We start from the raw sequence: 12,595 nt of genomic DNA on the forward strand, positions 1-12,595 counted from the left end.
CACAACAAAGAATAGCCCCTGCCCACCACAACTAGAGAAAGCCCTCGCGCAGCAACAAAGACACAACACAGCCAATACATAAATAAATAAATAAATTTATGAAAAAAACCAAACAGAAGTAATGATGTCATATCTCCACTGGCCACTGGCAGAAATTCTGGGGATGCCCAGAGGTCACACAGCCAGGAGCTCCAGAGCCGTTAAATTCTCACAGGGAAAAAGCTCTCTGCTCTAAAGGGCCTATTCAAGTTAGAAGCCAACTGCAAGATACAATGCAGAAAAAGCCAAGTGGTCATTATTTAGCTCCTATTACAAGGAAATGAAGAGCCGCGTAGACAATTGCTTGCAAAGCTCAGAAGTGGTTCTGCCACTTATCAACAGTGTGAATCTAGCAAGTTATCCAACATCTCTGAGTTTCAGTTTCCTCATCCCCAAAATGGGGATAATAAGCGCTGCTGGGAAAATAGAATTGTGAGGTCATATGTATTCAGCACTTACCACGTACCAAGCACTATGCTAAAAGCCTTAGGCACACTATCTTACCTGTGTAATAAGTACGAGTACTTAGTATACTGCCTGGAACATAATAAGCACCTAAGAAGTGTAGGTATTAAAGAAACGTTACAGGGCACGGGAGAATTACCATGCTTCTGAGAAAAAGAAGATACCTTGTTATACAGGTGGGAAGAACAAGATGTAGTTGGGAGAAGAAAAGTATAGTAGTTGCTGGGTGTGACAGTCTCAACATTTGGAACTCTTACAAATAAAACAGCCACCTTAAATCACCCCAAAGGCCAGACCCAAGTTATTTTCATTTTTAATGTGTATGCCTTTTTGAATCTGAGAAGCTGCCAGGATGCCAGTACATACTAAACAGTGATAACAACACCCTGAACAGTGTAAACTTTTGTGTGCACACAGCTTCTAAAGGAAACCAATGCTGGCTGACTGGGGGAGCATGAGGGCGGCTCTGGGACCCCAGCTCAATTTGCCTTCACAGTGTGGCCACACCTATCTCATTGATATTCTCAACCGAGGGGTAAATAATAGGGATAAGGCTTGGAGTTTCCTCTTAATCTCTCTCAGTGCTCATGTCCTTGGTACAATATCGATGTACCACAGACAAGCCAGCATGTGAATGTGCTCTGTCTGGATGAGTTATATTGCCTTTTTTTTTTTTCTTTTTTTCTTTTTTTTTAATTAATTAATTTTTTTTTGGTGGAGGATGCGGGCAACGATCCCTATATTGCCTTTTGACACTGTAGAGTCCTTCAGTTTCTAAAACTCATGGAGTTTGTGTTGTTAGAACCAATGATGTGACTAAAAAAATGTTTAAAAATAAGCCATCAGTCTGGACCTGTGTAGGTGAATGAAGGAGAAGCACTTTAATCTCAGAAAAGAAAGTATACTTAACATTTAGGATTACCAACCACTGCTGGTTCTCCAAAATACATTTCATTCCTGATTTCATCTGAAAGAGATGTGATTATTACCACCATTCAAAGAGTGGTACCTTATTAATTAATAAGCTCTTGGCTCATCTGTGAGGTAGATTTCAGATTCAAACAGGACTGCCACACTGCTAACTAGTTCCCCCGGTGTTTGTCAATAACCTAGAGGCTTCATTCAAGAAACCTACTGCGTTATAATCACTGGAAACCTGGCGAGGAATCAAGGTTTTGTGAGGCCTACACCTCATCTACTTTGGGAAATCCTATCTAATAAAGAAAGACATGCAAAGTGATGAATATGAAAATCGCTAGGACCCCCTCCCAGGACAGTGAGGAGCCCTGAAGTGGAAGCTTCATTCAATTCATGATAAATCCATCTCAGCTGGGGCCCTTTTCCAAACTTATTTAAGCAGAGGAAAACACTGCTTCAACTTATAAACATCCCAGTAATGTGTCATTATAGGTAATAAAATGACAACGCGAGGGTGGCATCTTCCCTTGGCAGCTTGCCTTTGGAAGAGATGCGATAACGTTCATATCTCAGCATGGCAAATGTTTCCTGAAGCAAATTAGTTTGTCTATTAGAAAGACCTGACCCAAAACAAAGAAAGAGGTCTACCCCCAATACACACTTACTATATTGTGACAATCTTTTGAAAGTAACAGTGAGTGAGTTTTAGGAGTATAGTGTTAATTTCTTTCCAACACCAGATAGCTCTGCTTCTTGCGTTACCTTTTTCTGTCTTTTAAGATGAACACAGACATTCCAAAGGAAGACATTGCTGCCTCTTCCATTAGGAATCTCTTCTAACCCACCACCCATTTTCTACTTTGTTGTCGGTCTTGTTACCCTGCTGCACAGGTGCTAGAATGGCTCTCATATGTTTTCCCATCAACGTCCATCTTCCTCCTTCCAGTTTCCTGGGGACAAAGTCCCTGTCCTAGTCTTGTTTGTGTGCCCAGCACTTAGTACAGTGCTGATACACAGTGGGCATGGCACTTGGTGAATGTTTTTGAATGAATTCATTCATTTTTATCAACTGTGATGCCTTTATTTATTTATTTACTTATTTATTTCCCACTGTTTATTTTCCTGTGTTGCCTACATAACCATAGTGAAACTCCGATTCTTATAAGAGATGCCTGGTCTCATAAAATGTTCAGAAAAGGCGGTGAGTGTAAGACATTGTACTGACGCTACTGAAACCTCCTGGTGGAGGGACCTCAGGAGCCTGCTCTCTGGTGCGCTGGGTGCTCTCTCCCCAAGGTAGGCATCAGCAAACTAATGAGGGGAAGAAGGAGGCCGCCACAGATTGGCATCTGCAGGAACTGTTACTCCAGCTCCAGAGACACCCTCAGCACCTCCATTAACCTAAAATGAACTGTGTGACAGTGGGTTTCTGAACCACAAGACAGGTAAGAGTCTTTTCCAAAGCCAGGTGGAGAGGAGGCTCTTTACCTCTTCTGGCCATTGAACGTACCCACTATGATTTGCTTGTGTCACAGAGAAATCACAGAATTTTTCAGCTGAAGGGGTCTAAAACCCACATTTCTTATTGAAGACTAGTCAGGAAAGAAAGTACTGCATATAGAATCAGGCTACAGCAATGTATTTTCTGTATACTTTTCACACTACAGCTGAACACAAACAACAACTTATTCCATACCTCAAAGCTTCCTATTGGCTACAGATGATTCACTTCAGAGGTACATGCTTTTTGAAAAATAATGTTCTGGGAGGCTGGGGAGAGCCCTGTGGTGGGTGTTCAGGAATTCTTTCTGCTTCACCATTTAAAAGAAGCTAATAATGGTTGAGGAAGCAGCCACACCTTTTGCTCCCTGAAGAATTCTGTGCTAAACTTAGTTCTTTGCAGCTCTGTGTTGCATACACTTCAAGCAGTGTGGAACTCTGCACATGACCAGGAAATCAGTGTAAATTCAAACGTGGCATTTCACGGACCATTCGCATATTGGAGCAGCAGCACTGGGATTCCGTGACAATGCTAATTTGAGTGTTTTCGCTTGGTGCTTTTGATTGCCTGTGCGAAAGATCAGTACTATGGAAAGCAGAGCATTTCATACATATGAGTTAGACAAGTCTCTTGCCCTCTTTGTACCTTCGTTTCCTCATTCGAAAAAAACCAAATGGATCTGAAGACATACTTTCCAGAATTCCTACTGGGCTTACACCCAGCTAACCAATAAGTGTATGATGTTCTCACACAGAAATTTTTATATGTATTCATCTTCTACTTTACTTACAACTTATGTAAAAACTGCATTCCATGCCAGGCCTGAAACGTTCCAAAGCTCAGTTCTGTGAGTAGATTGCAACCTAGATTTCTACAAAGAAAAGACAAGCAGCAGAAGAAGAAAAATATACATTCTTTCAGAATTTATCCTTTGGTAATAATTCTAATTTCTATGTGAGGAAACATAACATCACTACTCCCTCCATACACTTAAAGAAATCTCACTGTGGAAGATATCATGCTTTATCCTTTCATGATTATATATGTGGTGCACTAGATACAAAACAGTAAATGCTCAGTAAATACTGCGTGATGTGATCTTTATTTCTCTAGAAAAGCAGCACTATTGACGTCTTGGGCTGGATAATTCTTTGTTGTGGGGGGCTCTCCTGTACACTGTTGGATGTTTCGCAGCATCTCTGGCCTCTGTCCACTAGGTGGCAGCAGCATATAGAGGCCTGACAGGCAAAACCACCTCCAGACATTGCCAAATGTCACCTGCATGCAAAATCACCCTGCTTGAGAACCACTGCTCTACAACGATTCACTCTGATCTGTGTAATACTTCTCACACTAATCTTTGCTAGGGACAAAAAGGATTTGCTACATAATTTTAGTAGTAATTGTAATCGTATTTCAAAATGAGTAACTAATTTTATAAAAACTTGTGGTATAAAACTTCCAAATATAATGAAGTTACATTTGTTACTTACATAAACTGCAAAAAAGGTAGCGGTTCAAATGTACGTCTTTCAATAGACTGTATTTTATTGCAGGATAAATCTCTAGGAAAAGGAAAAGGAATATATTGCCTCAATTAGCTACTAGGTATCTAATTAGTAGCAATCACTAGTAGAGGTTAGAATGATAATAATAAATAAGTAGCTCTGGTCTAAACTCCAAATCTTGAGGAATGTTATTTGAACCTTCCAGAGCCCCTAACCCTGCCTTCACCTCTCTTAAGAGTCTCACCCTCATGACCTTCATAAATTAAATATACAAGTTTAGGTCTAGATAGACTTTGGAGGTAATCTTTCCTGAGAGCAGAAGAATTGATTAGATTCCACCTTTTGTGGTCTCATCATAGTCTAGATTATGAGCTCAAAGTTTTTATCTCCAACTATCATTATAATTTCTAATCGTAAAGTGAATATTCTTATATTTCCACACTTCCCATTTAGTTCTATTTTTCTAGGCCACTTCAGTACCAGAAGAAATAAAAGATATCCTTTCATTCAACTTGAAAGGAAGTTACTCCTCTCATCAATATGCAACTTTAATTCCGTATCATACCTTCTATCATATTGACTTTTATTTGAAAATATCCACTCTTGACTATAGCTATCTTACTGCCATTGATTCCAGCTTAGTCTCTCATTTCACCTGGATGGGTAGAACTGTCTTCTGACTGCTGTTGCCACCTCCACTCTCTCCCTTTCTAAGCCACCCTCCACACAATCTACCAATTAACTCTCCAAAGGTGATTCCAAACACCAGCATCACTTGTGAACTTACCGAGGACACAAATACTCAGCCCTACTCTGGACCGACTGAATCAGTAACTATGGGGGTGGAGCTTGTGTTTTAACAAGTCCTCCAAGTGACTGTTTCAGAGCACTGCTGTGGTAACATGGTGGCTTGGCATCTTAGCCTCGGCTTGGCCTGCAAAGCCCTAGATAATCTGGCTCTAATCTCCTGCTCTCCCTGCTTGTACTCTACAGGTTCTCAAAGCGTTCTTCCTGTGTTTTGCCTTTCTCCCACCTTCCTTTTGCAAGCTTATTCTTCCTCAGATGTCTGTCTGATGATACCCAACGGCCCTTCCAGGTCCCATCTAAACAGCGTTGTGCTGGTAACATCTTCCCTGATCCAATTTGAAGTCTTTCTTTCCCTCTTCTGTGCCGCAACACCAACTTACAGCTCTCATTGCCCATATCCATTTCTTTTCTAAAATGTAGCTCCTTTTGTATCCCATTTATCCCATTTCCTCTGAGCATAAGCTCCTTGGAAGTATGGACTAGGTCTTGCTCATGCACATTGTCTATCATGGTTAAAGCCAATGCATGGACATAAAGCAAACTCAAATATTTATAAAATCAACAAATATCTGAGGAGGGAACAGAAGGAGGAAAATGTTTGAAAAGAAACGCAGTTTTATTACTTCATGGTTCCCTCTTCTGTGTCTCTACAGCACTTTGTCATTATGGTTTGAGCTTATGTGTTTCTTTTCCGTGTGGGATCAGGAGTTGCTAAAAGGAATCCTGTCTTACCCATCTTTGTGTTCACAACACTCGGCATAGTACATATTCGCATATTCTTTTTAAGCTTTTTTATTGATTGGCATTGCTTTTTAAAGAATGAGAATACCTATGCTAACATGAAATAATCAGCTTATAAAGTATTTTATAGTAGAAGGAATGACGGGCCTAATCCACTGAGCAGTTATCTTGTTTTTCTCCAAACTGTGTTTGTAAGGTTTGCAGCCCAGATAGCAGAGAAGGAGGCTAATACAAAAGTGGTTGTGGGACGTCCTGGGTGGCCACAGTGCTTAAGAATCTGCCTGCCAATGCAGGGAACACAGGTTTGATCCCTGGTCTGGGAAGACCCCACATGCCATGGAGCAACTAAGCCCGTGTGACACAACTACTAAGCCTGCACTCTAGGGGCAGTGGCTTCAGTAGTCGCAGCATGTGGGCTCAGTAGTTACAGCATATGTGCTGTAAAGCCTGCAGGACACAACTACAGAGCCCACATGCCACAACTACTGAAGCCCACATGCCTATAGCAAGTGCTCTGCAACAACAGAAGCCACCGCAATGAAAAGCCCCCACTCACCACAACTAGAGAAAGCCCTAGAGCAGCAACGAAGACCCAATGCTGCCAGTAAATAAGTAAGTAAGTAAATAAATAAATAAATAAATAAATACATCTATCTAAACAAAAGTGGTTGCCCCTTAAGGCTTTGAAAGTTTGATAATTAAAATAACTATTTTTAAAAGGTGGCATGTGAGGCTCTTTATACTCACTTCCCTAAGCCTTTTAAATTTGCAAGAAGAATCTGTTTCCCTAGAGGATCATTACTTGGCTTGAAAAGGATTAATGACATACACAGCTTTGGATGCCATGAACAAAGGACAAAAACTGAGCTTTTATAGCAATGGACACAGTATCTACTTATCCCTAAAAAAACAGAACTACTATGCAAGCATTTCTTCCTTGATAAAGAAGCTGGAGAGCGAATTCCCTGGAGGCCCAGTGGACTCAGCCCTTCTACTTCTGGGGGCCTAGGTCAAATTCCTGCTTGGGGGAACTAAGATCCTGAAAGCTGTGGAGCGCAACCTAAAAAACCAAACCAAAACAAACGAAGAAACAAAAAAACAGGAACAAAAGAAGAGGCTGGAGAGATTTTTGTTAGGTACATTTCTGATATGCTTGTTTAGTGTCAACATTTCTAAATATACCACTTAACCATCATCTTAAACATTTTTAATATTGGTATAATGATTCCTGCATCACAATTCTTAACAATAGTCTGTTTATTTTAGTAACAATGTATTCTGGACAATACTGTTTATATAATTCATCTGCTTATTTCACATTGAAATATTAATTTAATTTCGATTAAATGATGAAAATTATGAGTTAATGGCATTCATATGAACGTTAGTGTTCTATATTTTCTTGTCCTGTAGGTGACAATTTGAGGTTAACTTTTTTTTTTTTTAATTGGCCGCACTGGGGCTTTGTTGCTACATGTGGGCTTTCTCTAGTTGTGGCGAGCGGGGGCTACTGTTCATTGTGGTGCACAGGCTTCTCATTCAGGTGGCTTCTCTTGTTTTGGAGTACGGGCTCCAGGCACGGAGGCTTCAGTACTTGCGGCACACAGGCTCAGTAGTTGTGGCAACGGGCTGAGTTGATCCGTGGTATGTGAGATCTTCCTGGACCAGGGAATGAACCCATGACCCGTGCATGGCAGGCGGATTCTTAATCATTGTGTCACTAGGGAAGTCCTGAGGTTAATTTTAATTCCTTTCATTTTACTCAGGAACTTTTTCAAACCTATTCTGTAAAGGGCAGATAGTAAATATTTTAGGTTTTGCTGGCCACATACAGTCTCTGTCGCATATTTTTCTTTCTTTTTTTTTTCTTTGACAGTCCTTTAAAAACCATTTTTAACTTATACGCTGTATAGAAACAGACTGTGGGCCAGATTTGATTGTAGGTCATACACAAAATATAAACAGAGAGTATATGAACACATACAGTAAGGTTCATAGGGGAGTCTATTATTGCTCAAACCTCATCACCACTTTTCCTCTACAAATAAAGGTTTTTTTTTTTAATGTATATCTTGTCTACATAATTAAAAAATTGAAAAAGAATAGGAGGTATTTAATGCTAGAGATGGGCTGGGGTCCTACACAGACTTACAGAATTGCAGGATTTTATTGCTGGAAGAAAATTGAAGAGATTATCTAACCTGAATCCCTTAAGTACTTTAAAGATAATCCACTTTATAGATAATCCACTTTATAGATAAGAACTCATAAACAAATATGATTAATTAACTTACAAATACCGGAGGGATAGCAAGCCTTTAAAGGAGTCCTTATGTAATTCAGTCAAATGATTGTCACTGAGGATCCTGAAAAATGAAAAGGTTATTTCTGGATCAAAATGCAAAAGAAGTACAACTATTTACTACATAGGACTAACTCCTATATGTGGAGGAAAGCTGGGTAATGGTGCCACCCAAACATCCTATTTCTTATTTAATTTAGGGATGGTGATTTCTGCTCTGTTTTCATTTAAACCTTTCTTCTCACGTCCTCCTTTGTGTCCACCTCTCTCTCTCTCTCTCTCCCTCTCTCTCTCTCTCTCTCTCACACACACACACACACACCCCATCCATTCTTCCACCAAATCATATAATTAATGCCTACTCTCTAGATCACCAAGTCTCTGTTAGAACCCAGCTCTGGGTTTTAACCCAGTGTTGCAGAGCTGTCCTTCCCTCCCATCTTTCCCCAAACCTTATCGGGAAGTCCCATACACAACTCTGTCAACGCTGCAAATGAAGCCATCTGATTCTTCCCCCATTAAAAAGTTTTTGAAAGCTAAAATGTCTATAAAGATACATAATGTAATTGTTCAGGTTAATAATTATAAAACAAATCCCCAGGTAACACCATTCATGTCAAGAAAGAATCCTGCCAACATCCCAGAAGCCCCCCGTGTACCCCTTTCCAATCACAACCCTCTCTGACTTTCTAGGGGGAACCACTATCCTGACTTTCATAAGAATTTCCTTGCTTTTTAAGTGTAGTTTTGTCTTTTCTGTATCAGCCATAAACAACACACTTTACTCTTGCTGCTTCTTCAACTTTAGCTAAGTGGAATCCTACTACATGTATTATTTCCTACATTGCTTCTTTCACTCAACATTATTTTGTAAAATAATGTTATTTTTGCCTGTAGCATGTAGTGTTGCATGTCCAAGTATATGAGGCTTCTGGGTATGTGAAAGTGGCTAATGTGACAGAGTTGAATTTTTAATTTAATTCATTTCAATTATTTTAAAATTGAAATTTAAAAAACCGACAATGTAATTACTGCAAAATGTTTATGTTTGCAACAATTTGTGTATGTGATACTACTTTTTCAACTATAAATTTTATGAAATCTAAATACACCTCAAGCATTTGTGATAAAACTTTGCAACTAAATTGTAATTACAAAGAATTAGCGTGGAAAAAAATGTAGAGTCTCTCATTAACATTTTTTTAATTCTAACTTTTTTTCTCTACATTTTTAAAAAATATTTATTTATTTAGGCTGTGCTGGGTCTTTATTGCAGCATGCAAGATCTTTTTGCAGCGGCATGTGAGCTTCTTAGTTACGACACGCACTTTGTTGAAAAAATGTAGAGTATCTTACTAATAATGTATACAATGATTACATATTAAAATGATATTTTGGATATAAGGGTTAAGTAAAAGTTATTTATTTTTTCTGTTTCTTTTTACTTTTATTTTAAAGTGGCTAGCAGAAAATTTAAGATTACCTGTGTGGTCTGCATTATGTTTCTGATGAAGTGTATGCCTTCTAACTCTATCACTATACCACACTTTATTTTTTCATTCAACTCTTGGTGCACACTGAGACTTTTCTAGTTTTTAGTTATTAAAAACAATACTGCTTTGAACATGCTTGTGTTTGTTTCCTGATACATATTTGCCTGAGTTTCTCTAGGATGTAACAGGGATATAAAATTGTTTTCCTAAGGTGTGCTGTTTCAAGTTGGCAGATTGAAACATGTCTAGTCTCCACCCATTCAACTTCCACCAAAATCTCCAGGAATGCTAGAAAAGATATAACTTAAAAATTACCACCTTAGCTCAATGCATGGGAACAGCTCCACAAATGCTCCCCTACCAGAAATGTCCTGGAACTGCCTACAGGGTGAACCGTTGTAACCGTGTGGTAGGAGCAGCCTACAGCACACATCAACCCCACATCTTTCCTCCTTGATCCAGGTGGCAAAAGTGTCCTCTTCCAGGTAGCAGCAATTGCTGTCAGGAAGGAGGCAAGGTCCCAGGACCCTGGAAGAAAGCTTTGCACTCCCTGACTAGCCACCAGAAGGCACCTTCCACCTCTGCCTTATTCTCAGGGGAACCCATTGGGAGTAACAAGCCCCAGCAGCTCATTTCACTTCTCCCCTAAAGCTGGGAAACAAAAGCAGTAGCATCTCAACTACAAAGATGAACTGCACTCAGGAATGACCAAACAATGTGAGAGAGCCAACCCCATCAAGCACAGAAAACAAAAGCAAACATAAGAGCTCATAGCCACTCCCTCTTGCAAGAGCACCAGAATTACAACTAAATGCTGACCAATCATCAACAGAAAGACACTGGAACTCACCAAAAAAGACACCCCACATCCAGAGACAAAGGAGAAGCTGCAATGAGACAGTAGGAGGGGGCGCAATCGCCTTGAAATCAAATCCCACAAATGCTGGGTGGGTGTCCCACAAACTGGAGGACAGTTATACTGCACAAGTCCACCCACGAAAGTGAGGGTTCTGAGCCCCATGTCAGGCTTCCCCACATGGGAGTCCAGCAACGGGAGGAGGAACCCCATACAACCAGACTTTGAAAGCCAGCGGGATTTGATTGCAGGACCTCCACAGGACTGGGGAAAACAGAGATGCCACTCTTGGAGGACACACAAGAAAGTGTGCTCACCAGGACCTAGGGGGAAGGGGTAGTGACCCCATAGGAGATTGAACCAGACCTACCTGCTGGTGTTCGAGGGTTGCCTGCAGAGGTGGGGGGTAGCTGTGGCTCACCAAGGAGACAGGGGCACTGGCAGCAGGGGTTCTGGGAAGTGCTCATTGGCATGAACCCTCCCAGAGTCCACCATTAGCCCCACCAAAGAGCCTGTAAGCTCCAGTGCTAAGTAGCCTCAGGCCAAACAACCAACAAGGTGTGAACACAGCCACACCCATTAGCAGACAAGCAGATTAAAGTTTTACTGAGCTCTGCCCACCAAATCAGATTGAAGTCTTACTGAGCTCTGCCCACCTAGCCCTATCCACCATCAGTCCCTCCCATCAGGAAGCACCCACAAGCCTCCTAGATAGCTTCCTTCACAAGAGGGCAGACAGCAGTATCAAGCAGTATCAGCAGTATTTTGTCTTGTGGAACTGAAAACCACAGGCACAGAAAGAGAGAGAAAATGAAAAAGCAGAGGACTTTGTACCAGATGAAGGGACAGGATAAAAACCCAGGAAAACAACTAAATGAAGAGGAGATAGGCACCCTTACAGAAAAAGATTCAGAATAATGATGGTGAAGATGATTCAGGACTTTGAAAAAAAACTGGATGCAAAGATCGAAAAGTTTACCAAAGACCTAGAAGAATTAAAGAACAAACAGACACATGCAACACAATAACTGAAATGAAAAATACACTAGAAGGAACCAACAGCAGATTAACTGAGGCAGAACGGCAAATAAGTGACCTGCAAGACAGAATGGTAAAAATCACTGTTGCGGAAAAGAATAAGGAAAAAGGAATGAAAAGAGCTGAAGACAGCCTAAGAGACCTCTGGGACAATGTTAAACGCACCAACATTCTCATTGTAGGGGTCCCAGGAGGAGAAGAGAGAGAGAAAGGACCCGAGAAAATACTGGAAGAGATTCCAGTTGAAAACTTCCCTAACAGCTACCCAAGTCCAGGAAGCGCAGAGAGTCCCAAGCAGGATAAATCCAAGGAGAAACATGCCGAGACATACAGAAGTCAAACTGACAAACAGTAAAGACAGAGAAATGTTATTAAAAGCAACAAGGGAAAAACAACAAATAACATACAAGGGAACTCCCATAAGGTTAACAGCTGATTTCTCAGCAGAAACTCTGCAAGTCAGAAGGGAGTGGCATGATATATTTCAAGTGATGAAAGAGAAGAACCTACAACCAAGAATACTCTACCCAGCAAGGATCTCCATCGAATTCAGATTCGATGGAGAAATCAAAAGCTTTACAGACAAGCAACAGCTAAGAGAATTCAGCACCACCAAACCAGCCCGACAACAAATGCTAAAGGAAGTTCTGTAAGTGGGAAACATAAGAGAAGAAAAGGACCTACAAAAACACAAACAAAGCAATTAAGAAAATGGTAATAGGAACATACATCTCAACAATTACCTTGAATGTAAATGGACTAAATGCACCAACCAAAAGACACAGGCTAGCTGAATGGATACAAAAACAAGATCCGTATATATGCTGTCTACAAGAGACCCACTTCAGACCTAGGGACGCATACAGACTGAAAGTGAGGGGATGGAAAAAGATATTCCATGCAAATGAAAATCAAAAGAAAGCTGGA

General features: G+C 40.5%; 1 protein-coding gene across 1 annotated transcript in view; it reads right to left on the reverse strand.

The window, feature by feature from the left end:
* Positions 1–12,595, reverse strand: part of LOC130839583 (leucine-rich repeat-containing protein 37A3-like) — a 63,433-nt gene that overhangs the window by 21,184 nt on the left and 29,654 nt on the right. Inside the window, exon 6 of the mRNA XM_057713824.1 lies at positions 8,274–8,345. Coding sequence (XP_057569807.1) covers positions 8,274–8,345 — 72 coding nt within the window. The remainder of the gene's footprint in view (positions 1–8,273; positions 8,346–12,595) is intronic.

This window comes from Hippopotamus amphibius, chromosome 17 (assembly GCF_030028045.1).
Source record: "Hippopotamus amphibius kiboko isolate mHipAmp2 chromosome 17, mHipAmp2.hap2, whole genome shotgun sequence".
Lineage (NCBI taxonomy): Eukaryota > Metazoa > Chordata > Mammalia > Artiodactyla > Hippopotamidae > Hippopotamus > Hippopotamus amphibius.